This window comes from Schistocerca nitens, chromosome 1, assembly GCF_023898315.1.
Source record: "Schistocerca nitens isolate TAMUIC-IGC-003100 chromosome 1, iqSchNite1.1, whole genome shotgun sequence".
Lineage (NCBI taxonomy): Eukaryota > Metazoa > Arthropoda > Insecta > Orthoptera > Acrididae > Schistocerca > Schistocerca nitens.
The window spans coordinates 854314180-854337503 of NC_064614.1; the positions used below are offsets into that span (position 1 = coordinate 854314180).

Sequence of the window (23324 nt, forward strand, 5' to 3'; positions counted from 1 at the left end):
CGGTGGACCGAACATCATACAGGGACGAAATCCTGGCAGATGTTTCACCTGCTGCGACATCAGAGACCATTGGGAACCGTCTGCTTGGAGCACGATTGAGATCATGTGTGCACCTGGCCACGCTACCACACGCACCACGAACTGCCAAGCTTGGCTACTGTCGTGTATTGAAACTGATTACTGGAGAGTGGAATGACGCTCTGTTGTCGTCAGTGATGAATGTAGGTTCTGTCTGCATGCCAGTGATGGGCGTATACGTGTATGGCGTAGACCTGTCGAGCTGCCCATTCCAGACTGCGTTCCCCATGACACATAGGTCTCACCACAGGCTGCGAGGTGCTATTAGTTACAACTTGCGGTCACATTTGGTGTTTGGCGTAAGTTAGCCAGTGCCCAATACACTGCACAGGCTGTTATTCCCGTGATACTATCATTTCTTCGACAGCAAAATGATGTGCTTATTCAGCAAAACAGTGCGCTTCCATATACGACTGCTGCGACACAACGTGCCCTTCTTGGTGTACAACAACTGCCCTGGACAGCAAGATCACCACATCTCTCGTCAGTTGAACGCGTATAGGACATGACGAAGTGGGAACTTAATTTTTCTACAGCGCCTGCAAGAACCACTGCCGAATTGCAACAAAAGGCGCAAGACGCTTTGTAGAATCTATCGCACAGTCTCAATGGATACCTTCAAGATCGTTATCATGCAGGTGTACCTGCCCGCGTTGCCGCCAGAGGGGGTACAGTATTACTGCGATTGTTTGGGAACCCTTTACTGTGACGTGTCTGTTTCCTTTGGTCTGAATTTCTTAATATATGCCAGCAGTGATGAACTATTTGTCACCAGATTTGACAACAAAATTGAGGGTGCTGCAATTTTTTTCCGGCAGTGTGTCTATCTGAAAGAGGGTCTAGTGTAAAGAAACAGTGTGTCAGTACCTTCTCATATACGTAGCTCTCATCGAACTTTCCGAGCATCTCGTTGAGCGTGAGGTCGTCCTCGTCGTCGAGCTCCAACTCGTCGTGCTCGTCGGCGGACAGGGAGAGATGTGCGGACAGCGTGGCGCGGCCCACGGGCGCCGACACGCAGGCCCGGCCGCCGCAGCCGCTGCTGGCCGCCGACGAGCCGCCGCCCACGCCGGGGCCCGCACCGCCCACGCCGCACGACGAGGCGGACGACACCGTCGACGAGGACGTCGACGAGCAGAGGCTGGCGCGCCGCGGTGACGTCATGGCAGAGCCGGGACCGTGCGGGGCGGCCGCCGCCGCGGCGCCTGCGGGGGCGGGCGACGCGCTGCCGCGGCTGCCACTGCCGGGGGGCGGCGTCGGCGTCGCGGCCTGCCGGCCCCACACGCGGCCCGCCCTGCGACACCGGCACACATTCAGCGCACACATCTCAGGCACAAAAGCCAAGTCACTGACATATAACGTTTATGGCAGATGAGTTTTGCGGTAAGGGTCTTCACGACTCCTATTAAAATAAGACACTCGATCGACTCTCAGTAGGAGTTTTACCAGTCATCCCCCAGCGCAGATATTTTCAAATAACCAAACTTCCATTTATAAAGTGTCATATTCACACAAACATGTGTCGTACAATGACATAATTGTGGAGGTGCGTATCAACGGTAAATGTGGATACTCCCTGCAAAATGTGTCGCCAATAAGGTTAGTAGTTCAGAAGTAATCAATTAAAACATGATGCATGACGCTGGAGTTCTACTGCATTAACAGCGACATTGTAGGAAGTGACATACATTTTTCCTTTCGCCATTTTGTGCGAGGAGAAAAAGTTTCGAAAAATTTTGAAATTTTGTGTAAAGTTAGTTGGAAGTCAAAAGTTTCCTCATTCTGAAACACTGTAAAGTGCATACCACGAGTTACGGTGCCTCCAGACATACATACCATAGAACCTGACTTACTGTGTTACATCTTTAATATAAGGTCATATCTCTTAATGAATAGATGATTCAAATTTTTAAATTTGAATAATAACTCTATTAAAAACTGAAAATCAATTTTTTGCTATCTCGGGAAACCGTTAGACAGGCAACCTCTAACAAGGGATGTCCCCCGGATTAAGTTTTCAGCAACATGCACTGCACTACACTATTAAAGTGTCACTTTCTCGAGCACCTTTAATTATCTTCCGTTGCAATGCAGAAGTTTTAAATTTGGCTCGAAAGTGCCTTCTACCTTCCTCTGCAGCGGTGCAAAGGCGTGGCGCCCTGTGACGTCATCCTCGGGCTCAGCGAAACTTGAAACGACAGTGTCGAAACATGCGGAAAAAAGGCCATAGCTCAGATGTTTATGAGATGTGTAAGGTTGGTTAATGATGTGGCTTTGGCACCTTCCATGTAGATTTTTTTTATCCTTAAACAGCATATTACTTCATTATTATTAAATATTTGAAATTATGTTACAATATTGTATGCTATATTTATGCCAATTTATGTGCAACGTTCTGTCTATTCTTTTATATAGGGAGTAAGCTAAAAGAAATTGGTAAATAAATAAATATCACATTAGCACCATATGTCACCAAAATTCTACCCAACGCCACCATAGACGTTTCACTCGATACGAAAGGCGTCACATCCCCTGTTACCCTTTTGACGCCTCTGTGATAGAGGTCAGAACCATGGTGTCCCAAGTTGAAATCGCGCTGTTTTCTTATGGATAGCCGAGGAAGACATTTCAGTTACACCGCAGCTAACTAATGACACGGAAGTTCTCAGGAGGTGGCATCAATGAAACCACCCCTTCCCTTGGGACGTTGACACCCTTCAGCTGGGTGGCATCACGTTGCTGCCGTAGTGCCTGCAAGTGGAAATGTGGCGTTGGAGGAGCGTAGAAGGGTTTGCCTGGCTGCAGGCGCCTTGGAAGCCGTCAGATGTGCATCTATGTAGGTACACTTTCATAGTGCCGAACAAAGGTGCGTGGGCGGCACCTAGTGTTCCCCAAGTACGGGGCCTTACAGGGACACTTCACTGCTTTATTCACACATGCCTCCATATTGCACCCTCTCCCCCTCACATGATGAGGTCATACGACGTCGGGAAACAGGAAGGCTGAGAAAGCATAAACACTCTTTGCTGCTTTGGATAAAATTCAGACTTCGTCAAATGGTTTTGAAGGGTCCCTAGTAGTTCCACACAGTACACCAGAGAAGAAATTGCAGTCAAGTTACACTCTGAAGGGGTGTGATCTCGTTCAGTGGGGTTGCAGGACCAAGATGTCCTTAGAGAAGGGTCGAACCATCTGTGTGGTAGCATGCTGTCAGCAGTGTCAAAAGCTTCAAGAACGTCGTCCTTTGCTTCTTGCACAGCCAACTGTCGTTTTCGGCTGCGAAATATGGGAATCAATACCTCAAGGGAAGTGGTGTTTCCACTGATGCCCGTTATGCCACCCCTTGAGACTTTTTGGTGTCAATTCTGAGAGGCGGTGGGTCTGTAATATTTCTTAAGTCACCTATAAGAAAACCGCTTGATTTAAACGTTGGGCGTCGCAGTTCTGACCTCCAACGCAGAGGTGTCAAAAGAAAGGGTGAAATGTGGACAAGAGGTGGTGTGACTATCTTCCCATCACTTGAAAGTCCACGGTGGCATTGGGAACAATTTTGATGAAATTTGGTGCCAGTGCGACATCATTAACCCACCTTACACCTCACGTGAACTTCTGAACTGTCGCCTTTTTTTCGCACGTCTAGGCACATTGCTGTCTGAAGCTTCACCGAGGCCGAAGGTGACGTCGCAGGGCGCCACGCGTTTTCTTTACTACACAGGAAGGCACCTCTGAGCCAAATTTAAAACTTACGCGTCGCAATGGGAGACAATTAAGGGGTTTCATAAAAATGTGTCGCTAATTGTGTTGCGCAGTGTAGATACCATGACGAAAATATAGTACAAGCAGTCATCAATCCGACAATTGTTCTGAAAACCACTAGGCATGTTCTTGTTGGTGGTGATATGTCGTTGACGGCCTCCGACATCTGAACTGACTTACCCAGATATACACTTCCTCATTGTTCTTTTTCTCCTGTCACAAAACTGCGCCCCCAAGGAAGTGGTGACCAGAGCATGAGCGCCGGCTGCCGTATTCCAGTTATGCCACACATTAGCTATGTGGCAGATAACATTAAGAACTACAGAAGGAAAGGACACTAACTTTAAAGAAGTGAGATCATAAGGTGTCCATGGAAGGTTGGGAAACAGGTTCGGCATTCGTTTTCAGCTTGCTAGGCTGGCAATATTACTCACGGTGTCTGCCGCCCCCAACAATGGCAACAGGTGTCTTATGAAGACAACTGCCGTGTTACCTCCAAAAGGTGGTAACCATTTGTTGCCATATCTTACGATGGTTTCCTGTAAGCGGACATCTCATTAATTGGTACTAGAGAGGACTCTCAGGAAGAGAATCGTCTAGCGAGCAGGGTTGCAAGGCTATCTTCATTTCAGGCGTCTATCAGAAACTTGCATAACCAAGATTTAGCAATGCATGAATCCGGTGGATGACAGTTGTACAATAGTATGCAGCATGCTGTACAGACTCTATGATATTGGTGGGGAGACACACTGTTCTCATGGTTCACCCTCAACACAGGTGTTGAGCTTGGTTGGTGGTTTGGGGGAAGAGACCAAACAGCGAGGTTATCGGTCTCATAGGATTAGGGAAGGATGGAGAAGGAAGTCGGCCGTGCCCTTTCAAAGAAACCATCCCGGCATTTGCCTGGAGCGATTTAGGGAAATCACGGAAAACCTAAATCAGTATGGCCGGACGCGGGATTTAACCGTCGTCAATCCGAATGCGAGTCCAGTGTGCTAACCACTGCGCCACCTCGCTCGTTACAGGTGTTGAGAGTAAAACTGAGAGCAATAATAGTTGGTGCTCACTCACGTTTTTATCTGTCTTTACCTTGAATGACCTGCTGAGTTTTAAGTACTTGTGACCTATATTCCAGCAGGGTGTCACACACACACACACACACACACACACACACACACACACATATATATATATTATATACTTGTTCGAATCAGTTTCTCGAAAACGACTTCCATGGTGTTATCGTTGACTATGAGTTTGAATGAACAGAGTCATTGTGAAGTCACCTGCAGAATTCCCGACCAACTGAATTGTCTTCAGCCTGAGACTGTTACGGTCTTTTGGAGCTCTATCAACAGAAGAGGTGAAGAAGATCGGAAGAAGAGCTGTTGAAAACGTATCAGATTTATTTAGTCAGCGAGGGACAAAAGTGTTCAAGTAACAAGCATATTGCCGGCCGCGGTGGTCTAGCGGTTATAGGCGCGCAGTCCGGAACCGCGCGACTGCTACGGTCGCAGGTTCGAATCCTGCCTCGGGCATGGATGTGTGTGATGTCCTTAGGTTAGTTAGGTTTAAGTAGTTCTAAGTTCTAGGGGACTGATGACCACAGCTGTTAAGTCCCATAGTGCTCAGAGCCATTTTTGAACAAGCATATTATTGTACGTCACGAAAAGGCTTATCCTAAAAATTATTCACTGTAAACGGTGCTGCAAGGTGTTAATGTATTTAACGAACGGCTGTTGCAAAGTGTGTTTATTCATAGATAGCCAGTTTAGGTCAAGCGACCATCTTCAACTCAAGATTTGACACTACATCAAGTCAAGTATATATCTATTTCAGTTCCAGCATCTGTCATACAAACAGAAATTACTAGCGCAGATTTTCCAGAAAGTGTCAAGAAATTTAATACTTCTGCATAAATGTATCCTGCGTATTGATCGTGATAGTAAAATTAGTTTAAGTCTTTCACTCAAACGGAAGTATATCTACATTTACATCTACATGTCTACTCAGTTTTTCACACTTAAGTTCTTAGCAGGAGATTCATCGAAGCAGTTTCAGACTGCTTGTCTATCGTTTCACATTCGAGCAGCACATGAGAAAATGAACACATAAGTTTTTCCGTGAGAGCTCTGATTTCTCCTATTTTATTACGATGCTCGTTTCTCCTTACATAGCTAGGTCTAAAATATTCCGGCGTTCCGCAGAGAAAGGCGGTTACTGAAACTTCGTGGAAAGACCTCACCGCAGTAAAGAACGCCTTTACGCGTCTTTGTTTAATGATTGCCGCCCCAGCTTGCTTATTATATCGTGACTCTCACTCTCCTATTTCGTGATACTATAAAACGCGAAGCACTCCCGTAAACTTTTTCAATGCCCGCCGTCAGTCCCGTCTGGTAAGGATTCCAAAATATACCGCAATACTCCAGAAGCGGACGGACAAGCTCAGTGTAGGGAGTGTTAGTCGCATCTCCTAAAGGTTCTGTCAATAAAACGCAGTCTTCCGGGCCATATTTTCTCAGTGATGGTTCCAGTTTAAGTTGTTCTCGCTGCAGATCGTGGTACACCAACTGGGAAAGGGAGAAAGGAGGGGTTGCAGAGGGGTCATGAGAAGGAAGAGAGATAGATAATACTGGTATATATACGATAGTTTGCAGAGTACAATACGGAGATGTAAAAATAAGATGGTTTTGGAGGCAATGAATTTTACCTCTCTGAAAGAGGGCGTCAGAGGTATTCAGGCCTTGAAGATCTGAATCTGTCAGTAGGGCGCTAAGATTTGTTGTTCTACAGTGCCCTGCAAAACGTACGGGCGAGATAGTTAAAGTAACATACAAGTAACACAACATATTAAAAAGTCGGTGGAAATGAATTAAAGTGCGGGAGCACGTTTCCAAAGGTCTCTCAGTCGTGCACAGTGCCGTGTGGTCGGCGTGCCTGTAGCCCCAATGGGGCTGGCCCCTCAATACAAGGCAACTGAAAGAAGGTGAAGAGACTGTGTGTCAATCAGCTTGTAATTACGGTGCACTGTGGTGGTGTTTTTCATTACAACTTTGCCCGGACACAACATCTGGATTACTTCACAAGAGATAGAGCCATCGGGAAAGTGGCAGGGAGCTCGACCACGGTCAACTACAGCAGCTGATGACCGCTACGCCGTGCAATAGGCGAGAAGGGACCCACCACAAACAGCGGGTGCAGTTGCAACGACACTTGACAGGAATGCAGGGCGCGCAGTCCCGCGCTCCACAGAGGCACAGCGACTGCAAGGTGGTGGTCTCTCTGACCGACGCCCAGTACGTTGTGTCCCGTTGACACGCGTACATTGGCGGTACCGTTTGCGACGGTGCCGAGGGCACAGACACAAGACCACGAGAAGTGCAGTCCCGTGTACTTCTCGGATGAAAGCAGATTCAGTCTGAGAATTGATTAAGGACGAACCCTCATATGGCGAGAGGTAGAAACACGTAATGGACGCAAGGACATTGTTGAAAATGATCGTTTTGGTGATCCAGATGTTGTGGCGTGGGGATGTATAATGTTGCACAGGTGTAGTGACTTCCAAGTCATTAAGCATGGTAGCTTTACCGGTCAACGCTATTGTGAAGCTGTACTCATTCCCTATTTGCTTTTTTCAGAAACGGTTCGCCCCACCACAAGAAATCCGTATCCTTGAGGACAGCACGAGAGCGCGTTGCAGAGCATGCATTGCCGACCCTGTTGACCATCCACTTTATTAACCGTGTCCTGCAGTTTATAATGTGCCGAGAATTGTAGTGACTTCAGCATAATTATTGTATTTGAATAAAAGTGGCATGCTGTTCATCTTATTGCACATTTTTTTCAGTTTCCTTCTGTACTGTACTGTACTGTAGATCTTCTTCCTACTCATGTGTACCATCGAAGTTTTTTCGAGCTGTGTTGCCTGGCACTGACACCATGAGTAATTTTCTTTAATCTTTAAGTTTTTCCACATTTGCACGAAGCACAGATGTATGGTGGCACGCTGCTGCCGTACTCTGCGTTCAGTGAAGTGTGAAAGCTTGCTTACTGCGATGCACGGCGGGCGTGTGTATAAGCATCTATAACAGAAACGACATCGGACCCAATCCAGTAACCTGAAGTGCGAGAGATGATTCGGAGTTGCTAGGTGGACGTCGTTACATCCCAGGCTTTTGGTCTATGGTAGATATATTATGCATCCAGTCAGTGACCGAAAGGAAAACTTAATACTTCAAGACTGGACCCATAAATGTTTACGATATAGAGAGTTTGGGTCGGTTGCGCTGAGAAGGACGCAGTTGTCTGTAATAACTAATGGTCTGAGAGAAAAGGTAGAGTGCACAGTTAGATTTAAAGTGATGCTTCATTGTTTCCTGAGTGTTGGTAAAGATCTAGTTGATAACGGCGTTCGGAAGCAAGGAAGAAAGAAAGATTAAAGTTAAGTGTCAAAATGTTCAAATGTGTGTGAAATCTTATGGGACTTAACTGCTAAGGTCATCAGACCCTAAGCTTACACACTACTTAACCTAAATTATCCTAAGGACAAACACACACACCCATGCCGGAGGCAGGATTCGAACCTCCGCCGGGACCAGCCACACAGTCCATGACTGCAGCGCCCTAGACCGCACGGCTAACCCCACGCGGCAAAGTTAAGTGTCAAGTGGACGACGTGGCCAGTGGATTAAAAAAAGAAAGGTTAAGGTTTAGCGTCTTGTCGACGGCGAAGTTATTTGAGACGTGACATAGGCTCGAATAGGGCAAGGGGGTGGGGGGGGGGGGGGTGAGGGGGTGAGGGAGGGAATTTAGCTGTGGCCATTTCAGAAGAACTAACCCAGATTGAATCTTAGTTGCTCCTCCCGAAAGTGTGTGCAGTCTCTTGCTATTGCATTATCTCGTTCGTTATGCCAATCAGGATACTGTTTTGAAACTGATAAATTGTGAGGCAGCTGCCTGATACGACGAAAAACTAGCTAAATTGAAGTTCTGTTAAGACAAATAAGACGTACGTGAAGCTCTATGGCGATATATACTCGTATTTTCCTTCTGTTTCTTTTTTCTTTTCCCTAATAATATTTAAGTGTATATAACGAAACGTTCTTCCATTTCTGAATTATATTTGTAATTTTTTGTAGAAATCAGCACTAAGAGTACAGGTTTTTTTATTCGGTATTCTGTGCATGAGTACAGGTGTGAGGACATACTCTTAAGTAATGTCAATACTGTAGACATGCTTATTATAAAGCTACGTCACACTCTTCCGAGAAGAGATGGACTAGCGCACACTCGAACGGGGAACGCAGAAGGAGAAAGTGCAAGCGCGTGTTTGTGTGGATTGGCACGGCGCTGCAAAGTAGCCCCTCGAGGTTTCTCTAATTATGGCCGACCGCCCCTCGTTATCGGCGACAAGCATCTCCTCGATCAGCCCTCGACAGACGCCGGGGGTGGCGGGAAGGGCGGCGGCGGGCAGACGCGGGCGTCGCGCTCTGCACTGGGAGGCAGCGGCAGCAGCAGCAGCAGCGGCGGCCGTGGTGTTTATGCCGCGGCACGGCTCGACGCTCTCCACCGGCCCTCGCTCCGCTACGCCACGCGGCGAGGCTCCGTGCAGCTGGAGGGCCGCCTCTCTGTCCCCACCTGCAGGCTGCATGCTGTCACCAGGCCGCGCCACAAAACATGCACAAAATCTCGACGTGCTCGCTGTCACACGAAAAGTGTATACTTCTTCGCCAGCGTCGAAAAGTTAAGCGTAATCGGGGAAAAGGAAGATTTCAAGAAAATATTCCCCACTAGCCGAGTACCCGGAGCTGCGCCTGGCAAGGATTTTTTTCACTTCTGTTAGTCCATCTCTTCCTTCTCCCTCTCTCTGTCCACCTCCTCCACGGACACCCTCTGTTCATCTCCTCCTGCCCCTATCTCTGTTCATCTCCTACTCCCCCTCCCCCAAATCTCTCTCTCTCTCTCTCTCTCTCTCTCCGCCCATTTCCTCCTTCCCCACTCTCTCTGTCCATCACCTATACTTCTCCTTCTCTGTCCGTCTCTTCATCCATCCCTCATATCTCCTGAACTATGTATAGTACAATGATATAATTTTGTAGGTATATTCAGCACCATTTCTGGAAACTTTCTGCTCAGTGTGTTGCGAATAAAGTTAGTAGAAAACAAGTAATCAATGTAAACGTCATGATGTCATGTCTGATGTGACAGCTTTACTGTATGAAAAGCGAAAATGTAGTGAGCGAAAAAATATTTTCCTTTCATCATTCTGTGTGGGCTGTCAGCGAAAAAAAGTTTGAAATTATGTGTAGAGTTTGTGCAAGTAACTAAGTGATTTCGTTCTCTAATAATGGGTAGTGTGCACAGTAGCTATATACATAATGCAACAAATATTGTGAAAGTATGTAAGAAATATATTGATGATTGTATAAGCATTGTATTCATTACATTGATTCGTTTTACGTAGCACATATCGACTAAGAAAAGCATTTTCACAAATACCATAAAGTCCAAAAGCCAAAGAGTGAATAACTTTTTCAGTGAGTAAATATTCTTCCCTAATTGTCAACTCAATAAGTATCTCATACTACACACTTCCTAAGGCAGCCTACGTTCTTCCTCAGGGTTCAACCTATCTTCTTACCAAATTTCCTCGAAATCGGTTCAGCGGGTTAGTAATAACAAATTTAAATATCAGGCAGGCTGCGAAAGCTTTTCACACATCTCAATATTAGTGACGTCATGTATCCTGAACTGCCGTACATAGATATAAGTTTACAAGTACATTCTGTGGCCTATGTGAACACTGTCCGCAAAGTGTGTAGCGAATACACCCCTTTGACAGGTAGGTGGTTCTTACACCCACAACTATTCTTTTCAAACAGCAAGTGGTATGTGAACCCAGTCAGGTTGGAATCGGTCCAGTGGTTTCGGAGGAAATGTGGAACAAAGATACATTCATACAATTTCATAATACGGATGAATGTCTTTTTTTTTGTGATCCGTTTTTGATGAACTAAAGCCTATACGGTGCCCCAAATTATTCTCAGGTTACCTGCGAAAACCCTATGACAATTTGTCTAGTAGTTTTGGGGATTATCATGTTCAAAGACAGACAGACACGACGGTTTTATAGATTTATTATCAGTATATACATGAGAGTGCAGAGTATTGATACATAACTAAAATCTTCTTATTATTATTACTACAAGAGCCTTACACACCTCGATAATTTGCCTCCTCACAGTTGTACTTTCCATTTTTCCCCCTCCATCCTAAGATTTTAGTTTTGCTAACTTCAGCTCGCACGTGATGCATCCGTCTTTCTCTTGGTCGGGCCAACCTTCTGGCCGAATACAGTCTCCTTTTCAATATGCTTTTGGGCAAGCTGCCGCATTTCGTCACGGGGCATAGTGGGTGCGAGAGAATTGGGGAAATGCTAATCAAACTCCAGTGGCATAAGCTGGAAAAGAGGCGTTGTGCATCACTGTTTATATTTGCTCGCTAAATCGTATTTGTAGTTAATAATATGAGAGAATTTAGGATAAACTGTGAAACTTATAACAACAGTATCATAAGAAAAACGAAGTTCATATAGGCTACATATTCGTGCCAAGGGTTCAGCAAGTAATTTCGTATGTTGCTGGATAAGTCATTTGACAGGTTGATAGCGGAGATTAGATGGGATACTGTAAAACTTCAAATATTCAAAACACAAGTGAAATTGTATTTTGATAGGTATTGCTTTCATTTATTTATCGTAATCTTTTGACTAGAGGATGTAATTTCTTGTCAACACCAATGTTCACCTTACACGTTCTTTCATTTTACCATCAAATAACTTTGATGAGTGAAATTACATACGTTTTTTCGAAGAACTAGCAGCTAAGTAATAATAGAGGAGAGCAGTGCATTCTTTTCATTTTTTCTTAAGTAAGTTCCTTTTCTACCACCAAATACGCACAAGAAAACGATGCCGACAGATGTTGAGGGTTTTAGGTAGAGCCTTAAAAGACAAAGTGGGGATAGGAATGCATATTCCATACAAAGACGCTACAGGGCTTCAGAGTTACAGAACCAGTCCCAATCCCTGCCACTAGGCCACTCGTTCGGATTCACACGTGAATTTGGTACATTGACGCCACTGTTCTCAGTCTCTGTAGTGTCGCGAGAACCACGAGAAAGACAGGCCGTGGCGCGTAAGTCAGAGCACGTGACATTGCAGGTCTTACGAGTGCCAGCAGCCGTCCTCAGCGGGATGCGAGTAACTATTTCAGGCGAGTTTAATAATTCTGGACTGCTTGTTTGAATTCATGCAATAGCACAGGAAAATTTTAAGACCGTTAATGGATACCTTTTCAATTACGTATTGAACTCCCGTGGGCCCTGCACGGAGTTGAACGTTCGCGAAGTTTGGCAGACAAGCCAACTAGTGTGACGTCACAAGTTCGTTGCAGGGCCTGTGTTTCTCGTTGGCTACGACAATGTTGTGGCACACGTGGACCAGGTTGGCACTGTGAGGCCCATGGCGTGTAGTTTTGCTTGCAGTCCGCCAGCGTTTGAAGTCGAGTTTACGGCCGAGAACAGGCGTTGAGCACTGTAATTTCGCCTCTTCATAACGTCATCGAATGGCCTTTCCTTCAATTTGTTCCTCAAGACATTCTTCACAAACTATCGAAGTCTGCAGTATCTTTTGTTACATACTATACATCAGCATACTCTGCCAACGTTGGCACCCTTTTTTATGTAACGAGGTTACTGTCACTCTCTGCCTATGAGTCGGTGGGCAGAGGTGGCGTATGCTCCCTCTGGCGGAACTGATATATCGCGGTTCGAGGACGGCGTGCTGTGTGCCAAAACCGAGTTCAGAGCTGTTGACGGTCGAGTGGGCGAGGGGACGGCCATCAGCAGCCGAGGTAGCCCCTTGTGTTATCTGCCAGGGTAACTCTAGTCGTTTTCGAATGGGTGTCTCGCCGATGTTGAATATGCAGATCTGACTGAGAATTCTGCCACTTCTATGTAAATCCTGCAGAAGCTCGTCACAAGCTGTGTTCCAAAAACGAACAGCTTAGAGAAAGAAGCGGTGACTCTCTGTGCAGGACCTGCCCATCATTTTTCAGGACAATTCTCGGGCGCATATGACGGAAGTTGTGACTGATTTGTTCGATCGATGGAGCTGCGAAGTACTGTATCACCCGTTAGGCTCCTCGGCGTGAATTCAACTGGATTCCTAAATTGGAAGAAACATTTCGTGGTATTTGCTTCACAACTGTTACAGAGATTCGTGGGCCAACATACCGCTCCACTCGCACTATCATCTGGCGTTACTATGGGTGTCCTACGACTTCCACAACGCTGGCAATGGGTTATACGCAGTGTTCGTTTCTATTCTGAAGGAGAGTAGAACTTCGAAACACTCATTCATTTTGTACAACTTGTAAATAAGTAGTTGCCACTGCTAAAGTTCCAAGCCTCGTATTTTAAAAACGCCCTGGTTTTTAAGTACGTTGTTTTAATAGTTGTTTCGTTACTTTTGAATTCTTAAGACGTTCAGAGAAATTGTTTGTGACCTTGTTTCTACAGTTGTTGATGCGTTTGATGTTGTTTCTGTCTACTAGAGTTTTGTGGCATAACTGTAAGAGTTTAAACTGTTAGAATTGCTCAAGTTAAATTTTAAGACGGAAAAGTGCTTTGCTGAGTTGCTCTAAGAATGGCTATTCAAGTTATTTTTATGTGTTGCGGGATTTAAAATTTGTTATTTAAATGAACGTACAATTTTTTTTTTCAATTTGCAACTCAAATCAGTCAATGGGTCCCAGCCTTTCACCGAAGTGCTCAGTATCGCCACAGTATGTGGGTGGAAATTAAATAGTGAAGAAGTACCTCCCTCAAATATTTATGTGACCTCAGCTATGGAGGCAGGTTATATAAAGTACGCTAGTAACAAATTACAACTAGAGTTGTCTACTTGTAATTTGTTACTAGCATGCGGTTAAAGGCGCTGCAGTCTGGAACCGCAAGACCGCTACGGTCGCAGGTTTGAATCCTGCCTCGGGCATGGATGTTTGTGATGTCCTTAGGTTAGCTAGGTTTAACTAGTTCTAAGTTCTAGGGGACTAATGACCTCAGCAGTTGAGTCCCATAGTGCTCAGAGCCATTTGAACCATTTTACTAGCATACTTTATATAACCTGCCTCCATAGCTGAGGTTACTAACGCACGCCTCTGCAGTGGCGCTCGACTCGGAGGTAAGCTATGTGGAACGTTTTCACTTCCAGTATTTGGCAAGCAAGGGGAATAGAGCCGACAGAGTAAAGTTCCTGTTTATTCTTCTTTGTGCCAATGACCTGGATTGAAATCCACACCTCTCCACAGCGTCTCATGAAGTGAAGGCATCTGACCCTGTTGATTGCGACCCGTCCGTCGGATGGGGACGTTTAGCTCGGTGTCCCCCAAGTGCTATTCGAGAGGAGTAGGCTGTATGCACGCACTAATCAGTCATCCACCCGACACATATACACACTTGACAACAGGTCGGAGGAAGGCATCGGCGAACCAACTCCACTGGGACCTTGCCTAGAGTGGTGATTCCGGAGTTCTTCCTCTATCCTGCGTTAATTTCAGGAGTACTCTGACGTTTTGATTCTTTTCTTAAGCAGAACTTTACTCTTTCCATGCGCTTGAAGTTTTCTATCACAGAAAATATGGAATGTGATGTTATAAATTAATATAATATTGATTCAACCACACTTAGAGGAGCAAGAACTCATGATCTGGTTAAACATAACGAATCTTCACATGTTGAACGCTGACAAACGCTAGATACTGAAATGTAGTACTAAACACTCTCAGTTTTTCAGCCCTTAATTCGTGAAATGTGGTCTCTCAGACTACGCGAAAATTTTCTAACTCGCTCTCCAAGGTGAGTTGCGCCGGAGTGCCTGTTATACTCGCCGAATGGCACCGGGAAATTTCGTGAGGATGACGGGATCGAGTCTGTCGACGATCCACTCACAGCAGGTAGGGAATGAGGTCAGTTGTCATGCTGCCCATGGGAGAACGTCCCGAATGGGGCCAATCTTGAATGATATCCCTGCCAGCCGGAAACACTTTCATTCTTCTCGGCAGTGTACGACATGACAATGCTCCATCGCCACACACCCCATGCAGTCTACATCTACATCTATATGGTTACTGTGCAATTCACACTTAAGTGCCTGGCAGAGGGTTCATCGAACCATTTTCATACTACTTCTCTACCATTCCACTCTCGAATGGCTCGTGGGAAAAAGGAACACCTAAATCTTTCCGTTCTAGCTCTGATTTCTCTTATTTTATTACGGTGATCATTTCTCCCTACGTAGGTGAGTGCCAACAAAATATTTTCGCATTCGGAAGAGAAAGTTGATGATTGAAATTTCGTAAATACATCTCGCCGCAAGGAAAACCACCTTTGTTTCAGTGACAGCCACCCCAGCTCGCGTATCATATTAGTGTCACTCTCATCCCTATTGCGCGATAACACGAAACTAGCTGCCCTTCTTTGCACTTTTTCGATGTCCTCCGTCAATCGTACCTGGTAAGGATCCCATACCGCGCAGCAATATTCCAGCAGAGGACGGACATATGTAATGTAGGCTGTCTCTTTAGTGGGTTTCTCGCATCTTCTAAGTGTTCTGCCAACAAAGCACAGTCCTCGAAAGCATTGTTGTGCCCTCCGACAACGAGCCACTTCAGTCTTAATCCATGCATGCATGTACACACTATGCCTAATTAAAACATGGTCATCGCCTCTCGCTGCACTACTTCAACTGACCATCTGTTATTAGCAACAGATAGTGCGTAGCGAATGCCATTGGATACATATCCTTCATGTTACGTCGTGTTGCCACTACTTTTTATCCAATCCTACTACTTAAAAGTGTTAGTTCAAATGAAATGTGTTCTGGGTGCTGATGACGACAAATGAAGATATCAGCATTTAGTATCAATTTTTCTTTCTCTTTGCACCTATCGCGTGTAATTATTACGTGCAAGTTAAAACCCTGGTATTTAGTTTTATGTGTAAATTCATTTCCTACACAGATATTATAGTTTTTAGAATGTAAAATTCGCTTCCCTAACACTCCATTTATATGACTATTTAAAAATGTCACACAGAAATGTGTGATTTCCTATGGTAAAAAGTAAAACGCTGTAGGGTTTATTAGCGCTATAAAAAAAGGAGCAATTAAAAAACTCTTAATATTTGTAAAAATAAATTTTCTATGACTAATTAAAAATTCTTATGATTTGTGCTTTAAATCTCGGTTTAAATATAGGGATAACATAGATCCCACCTCGTACTATATGTTACATAAAAGCCACCTTGTGAGTTAAGGGTTAAATTAGACCGACATTGATAAGTCCGATGTTTTAATGTCCAACGCTTGTCAGCTTTCAGTATTTGAAGATTCTCGTATATTTAATCCGAGGATGAAAATTTGCTTCTCGAAAAGCGTCGTGATTCATCACTAAGTGAGTATGATTGAGAAAACATTTAATGTTACGGCTAACTACTTCAAAAGGAAGAGGTCACTGTCAGTTATAATGGAAAAACCTAAACGATGTATGAAAGAATGGGGGCTACTGCAGAGAAGCAGTGGCGGGGTTGCAAGCAAGTAAAGCAATTCAGTTTAAGACAAATGGAAATGCCGTGTGGCTAGGGCCTCCCGTCGGGTAGACCGTTCACCTGGTGCAAGTCTTTCGAGTTGACACCACTTCGGCGACTTGCGCGTCGATGGGGATGAAATGATGATGATGATGATGATGGTAAGAACTACACAACACCCAGTCCCTGAACGCAGAAAATCTCCGACTCAGCCGGGAATCGAACCCGTGCCGTTAGGTGTGACATTCCGTCGCGCTGACCACTCAGCTACCAGGGGCGGACTAGTTTAAGATAATTCGCATCTATTGTTCCGTGTCAGTTGCACATTTTTAATTAGACTACATGTGTCGATCAGTGTGGATCTAAACAGTTGCGTCGGCAACCCGTCTTGTCTACTCAGAGGCACGTATCAGAGTACTGTACTGTGATATATCTCTTGACTTGACGAGACGGATTGCTGATGCAACTTCTTAGATCTGAAGATGATCCAGACTGATCGAAACATGTAACCTAATTAAAAATGTGCAGCAGAGACGGAACAATAAATGAGAAAAATCTGGAGTATCTACACAGCTGCTGAATCTCTCGAGACGATTATGCCGCATATAGTATAACGCAACTCACGTGGCGGCCGCGGCGTCGTTGGCGCGCCGGGGCAGCGTGGCGTCGCTGCCGCTGGAGGACTCTAGCGGGCGCTGGGCGCGGGCCTGCGCCGGCGGCTGCTGCTGGGGCCCGGAGACGCCGGCCAGGCTGCCGCGGCCCGCCGACGACGAGGAGGCGCTCGAGCTGAGCGAGCTGCCCGCCAGCCAGGGGTTGGTGCGGATGCGGTTGCGTTGCCGCGGGGACGGCGCCGCGCTCGTCGCGGGCGGCGACGAGTACTCGTCGGGCAGCGCGTAGCTGGCGCGCGCCGGCGGCTGCGACTGCGCGTCAGATGGCGGCTGCCCGGGCGGCACGGGCACCGGCACCGGCAGCGGCACGCGCCGGCACTCGTCGTACGACTCGGTGCGCCGGTGGCTGGGCACCGCGGCCGCGCCCTCAGACACCTGCACACCGGACGCTGTGCGGAGCCGCTGCCGGGGGGGAGAGCTCAGTGTGAAGCGGCAACACCACCCCTACCCTCGCCACCCTTGTTCACCTAACTCACCCATCTTGTAGTGGGACCAACGGTTCGTAATTTCATGTCGTCCATGTTCTACAGTAATTTGTAAGCTGCAACTCTTTGTAATATAAATTAAAGCAGTTATTTTTCAGGCGAATCGAGGCATTTTCTTAGAATTCCTTATTTTGGATTAGGTCAGTTGTTGTCTTAACCATTACTTCGAATATGTTCCAGGAAAAAAGAACGCTAGAAAGGGCATTCCTGGCCAAGACACATTTACAATTACTGAACACAGTTCTTAATTTGAAGTAGAAATTTCTGAGAATGTAGGTACGGATCACAGTATTGTATGGTAGTGAAACATGGACTGTGGGAAAACCGGAACAGGAGAGAATCGAGGCATTTGAGATGTGGTGCAACAGAAGAATCTTGGAAATTAGGTGGACTGATAAGGTATGGAATGATGATGTTATCCGCAGAATCAGCGACCTGTTACAAGTACGTTCTACGGCAAAAAAAAAGAAAGAATGACGCACCTCCAAGCAAACGTCCGAATTTGGCGCAATTCGGTAGATGTGATGCAAATGAGCAGACAAACAAATGATTAGGAAGTCATAAAAATTAGGTGATTTATTCAAGAGAACAAGCTTCACAAATTCAGTAAGTCGACAACGCGTTTGTCCACCTCTGGCCCTTACGAAAGAGGGTATTTGGCTCGGCATTCATTAGCAGAGTTATTGAATGTCGTCCTGAGGGGTAACATGCTATATTGTGTCCAGTTGACGCGTTAGATCGTCTGAATCCCGAGCTCATAATGCTCCAAACGTTCTCAATTGGATTAGGGAAGGACGGCGAAGGAAGTCGGCCGCGCCCTTTCAAAGGAACCATACCGGCATTTGCCAGGAGGGATTTAGAGAAATCACGGAAAACCTAAATCAGGACGGCCGGACGCGGGATTGAACCGTCGTCCTCCGTCGTCCTCCCTCCGATACGCTAGCCAATGCGCCACCTCGCTCGGTAGCAGTAAAAACTCTCGCCGTGTACGGGCGGGAATTACCTAGCTGAAATGTAAGCCCAGGATGACGTGCAATGAAGGGCGACAAAACAGGGCGTAGAATATCTTCAGTGTACTGCTGTGCTGCAAGGGTGCCGCGGATAACAACCGAAGGGGGTCCCGGTATGAAATGAAACGGCACCTCAAACCATCACTTCTGATTTTCGGGCCGCAACGAGGGCGACAGTCTGGTTGGCATTCCACTGCTGTTCGAGACGTCTCAAGAGAAGTCTTCGCTGATCGTCGGGGCTCAGTTCAAAGCGGGACTCATCTGTAAAGACAATTCTTCTCCAGTAAATGAGACTTCCGGCCGAAGACGATTAAGGAGACGCCATCCAACCAACTTGGTAATTTGACGCTCTAACACACCATTTGGACAGAATTTGACGCGATGTCCCTTGTGAGGACATCTAACAAATTTATCAAATGGTTCAAATTGCTCTGAACACTATGGGACTTCACATCTGAGGTCATCAGTCCCCTAGAACTACTTAAATCTAACTAACCTAAGGACATCAAACTCATCCATGCCCGAGGAAGGATGCGAGCCTGCGACCGTAGCGGAACAAATTTATCAACGAATAAATGATTGCATAAGGACCAGGAAGAAATTACGCGTTACTAACTTGCTCAATTTGTGAACGTCTTTCTCTTTAATAAATCATCCAATTTTCCTGAAATGGAAACATTCAACCAATTCCCGTCCCATTCGGGTAATTCTTATGTGGTTCGTCTTTTTTTTTTGTCTTAGAGTACATTATATCTCTTTTAAACACACAATTATACACGTTAGCTTCATGAATGTAACGTGCCGACAATGTCTTTTGAAGTAATTAAATCTGTTTCTTGTATTCTATGTCATTTTCTTCACTTACCGTCCATGTCAAGAGTTTTTTTATTGTCTTTGGAGGCTAATGGCGACAACTTATGTCTGTATCGCAGTAACGACAGTATGAACAGCCACAAGTTATTACATAAAGGAAGTGTGATGCCAGGAAGAATTCCCGCTCACAGCTGGTAAAATTGTTGTTTATTAAAACACCGGTTCCACTGCTTTAAGCGGCACCATCAGGTGAACAATGTTAAAAGATCATAGGCATACACATCGCTCCTAGTCAAAAGTTAGTATTCAGAGAATGTCGTCAAGTTATGGCGAGCGAAAGGTGGAGAAGAAGTTCCCCATTCATTAAAACTTGCCTGCATCAGTATGACAGCAGGGCAGCTCAGTGCAGGGCAAGGCTAAAGCGATCCATACGAACGAAAGCGGGCCGCTTTTAGCCTTGCTCTGCACTTTTCCAAACTGCCAGCGTCAACAGTGTTCACTACACACCTTTATTTTAACGGCAGAGCGGTAGTATCGCGTACACACTGTATAAAAGGACAGTGCATTGTCGGAATTGTCATTTGTTCTCAGGTGATTCATGTGAAAAGGATTCCGACGTGATTACGGCCGCACAACGGAAATTAACAGAAATTGGAGCTAGAAGCATGGACCGTACCATTTCAGAAGTCGTTAGGGAAGTCAATATTCCGAGATCCACGGTGTCAAGAGTGTGCCGAGAATACCAAATTTTGACATTGCCTCTCACTACGGACAACGCAGAGGCCGACGGTCTTCACTTAACGACCGAGAGCAGCGGCGTTTGAGTAGAGCTGTCACTGTTTAGCGCCAACAGGCAATCAACATTGCGCGGAATAACCGCAGAAATCAATGTGGGACGTATGACGAAAATATCCATTATGGCAGTGTGACGAAATTTGCCATTAATGGTCTATGGCTGCAGTCGACTGATGCATGTGCCTTTGCTAACAGCACGACATCGCCCGCAACGCCTTTCCTGGGCTAGTGACCATAGCTGTTGGGCCCTAGACGACTGAAAAACCTTGGCCAGGTCAGATGAGTTCCGATCTCACTCTGTGAAAGCTGGTGGTTGAGTTCGAGTGTGACGCAGATCCCACGAAGCCATGACCCAAGTTGTCAACAAGGCACTGTGCAAGCTGGTGGTAGCCCCATAATGGTGTGGGCTGTGTTTATATGAAATGGACTCGGTCCTCTGGTACAACTCAAACAATCATTAACTAGAAATGGCTCTGTTCGACAACTTCTGGACCATTTGCAGCCATTCATGTGCTTCATGTTCCCAAACAACGATGAAATATTTTTATCGATGACAATGCACCATGTCACCGGCCCACAATAGTTCGCAATTGGTTTGAAGAACATTCTGGGCAATTCGAGCGAATGGTTTGGCCACCCAGATCGCCCGACATGAATCCTATCGAACATTTATGAGATATAATCGATAGGTCAGTTCGTGCAGAAAATCCTGCACTGGCAACGCTACCGTAATTATGGACTTCTATGGAGCTAACAGGGTTCAATATTTCTGTGGGGGACTTTCAAAGACTTATTGAGTCTATGCTACGTCGAGCTGATGCATTACGTCGATCAAAAGGAGGTCCGACACGATACATGCGTTCTTTTGTTGACAGAGGATGTTGCACAGAGGCATGTAAGATAACCGAACAAAAAATAAGGCAGAACACATCACGATATTACCGTGTAACACCGCGTACAGCCTCGACAATCGACTGAATTCGTCGAGGACGATAGACCGAACATTTCTTTAAGTATACCATATCCAACTGAAAGCACTTATTCACGATTAAATCTGGTACTGCTACCAAACGGCGGGATGAAGACTGCTACTTGACTAGCTGTTCTAAACAGACATAGAGATTTTGTATGGAATTAAGATAGGGCGATTTAGTGGGCCAGTACAGTTCCCTGAATGTTCGTCAAATCAGGAAAGTAAACATGCAGCCACGGAACACGGATGTTGTTCTCGAATAAGACGGAAGTCTTCACAGAACGCTGTAGCCGACGGGATGGCGTCAATTGGTCAACGAGTAATTTAAATAAACATCTTGTAAGATGTTCACGGTTACCGGAATGATGGAACAAAGTCAAACTACGAAAATAACCCCAAAACGTCACAGAACCTCTCCTAGCCTGAACGACGCCCACCTTACCCTGCGAGCTAAACGTTTCATTGAGCCATCGGTGCACTCGACGCACTGCGTCGTTTGGAAAATGAGGACAAATCGCAACTCTTCGAATCGCGCTTCACGCGTCCGGACAGCTGTTACTCGATTCCGGTGTTGTGCTGTCCACTGGATACGAGAAGCTTCATGTGACGCTGTGCCCAATGGCCTTTCGTGGGGTGCCAGACTTCAGTTGCCCATTGGACAGAGGTATAGGGGTTAGAAAAAAATATGGAAACACCAAGAACACATTACCATGTAGGAAAACCGCTGGCATTCAAAATAGCTTCCAATCGTCTCGGAATGGATAAATACAGGCCTTGCACGGTTTTCATGGTGATTCATCCACGTACTCACGAAACCAGTCCTGGGCGATACAAGCTGTGTCAACAAGGGTCCCTGTCCTCTTGGAACTCAGCAAAATCATTGGGGAACAATCATATTCCACGGGATAGACCTGATCAACCAAAATGGCCATATAATCCTTGGCAGTAAAGCGACCTCGCCAAGCAACCACGGAATACGACGAAACCCCGCCATGTTCCATTCAACGGCAGTAAACTCATCCACAAACTGTAAACAGTGTGAAACAATACTCATGAGACCAAATGTCATTTTTGCATTGCTATGTAGTCCAAGTTTTATGCTGCGGCCAAACTTTTTCCTTTAAAATGCAAATGAGGGTTTGGCGTCATTGGCCGCCTTGGTGCAGGTCTCATTACATTCGACGCCACATTGGGTGACCTGCGCGCCGGATGAGGATGACATGATGCTGAAGACAGTACAGCGCCCTGAGCGGAGAAAATCCCCGACCCAGCCGGGAATCGAACCCGGGCCCGTAGGACGGCAATCCGTCACGCTGACCACTTTTTTTTTCTTTATTATAACAACCATGTAAGTACATAAGCAAAAAAAACAAAATAATGAAGTGCTGGAACTGTTTCAACACAAATTGTATCCTACAATAGACTGAAGAACACATTTCAATATAGTGCCATTTGTAAGCTTACAAAATAGAACAAAAATATTAAACTGACAATAGCATCTTCAGTCCAGACAGAGACATAGAACCAAAACGCAAACATATTAAAGAGAATATATATATAATTGACTGTCTTAACTAGAATGGCAGTTCTGTCAATCGTATCACAACCGTCCAAACTCAAGGTCATTTGGAGCATACAAGCGGATAACAAAGACATGCACAGGAAACATAAATTAATGAAAACGTCATAATGAAGTTAATAACACCATTGAGAAGTCTGGAGCAGTCCTAGGAACAGGTGTAACCCCTTATTAGTTGTGTATTTTGTTCGCTACATAGTCTTGCATGTGATTTGTGTCCTTACCGGCGTCGAAAATTACCCTACGCCTTGTTTTTCAAAAATTATGTCTAACATGTTAGCAAACATCTTCCTGAAATTTGGGGGACATTTAACCACTCAGCTACACTCCTGGAAATTGAAATAAGAACACCGTGAATTCATTGTCCCAGGAAGGGGAAACTTTATTGACACATTCCTGGGGTCAGATACATCACATGATCACACTGACAGAACCACAGGCACATGGACACAGGCAACAGAGCATGCACAATGTCGGCACTAGTACAGTGTATATCCACCTTTCGCAGCAATGCAGGCTGCTATT

The 23324-nt window shown here is 45.7% G+C and overlaps 1 protein-coding gene across 1 annotated transcript in view; it reads right to left on the reverse strand.

Moving 5' to 3' along the window:
- The window catches only part of LOC126209561 (uncharacterized), an 811828-nt gene that overhangs the window by 40077 nt on the left and 748427 nt on the right, over window positions 1-23324 (reverse strand). Inside the window, exons 6-8 of the mRNA XM_049938895.1 lie at window positions 17101-17519; window positions 9222-9482; window positions 946-1369 (exon numbers count right to left, since the gene is read on the reverse strand). Of these exons, the coding sequence (XP_049794852.1) occupies window positions 946-1369; window positions 9222-9482; window positions 17101-17519 (1104 nt within the window). The remainder of the gene's footprint in view (window positions 1-945; window positions 1370-9221; window positions 9483-17100; window positions 17520-23324) is intronic.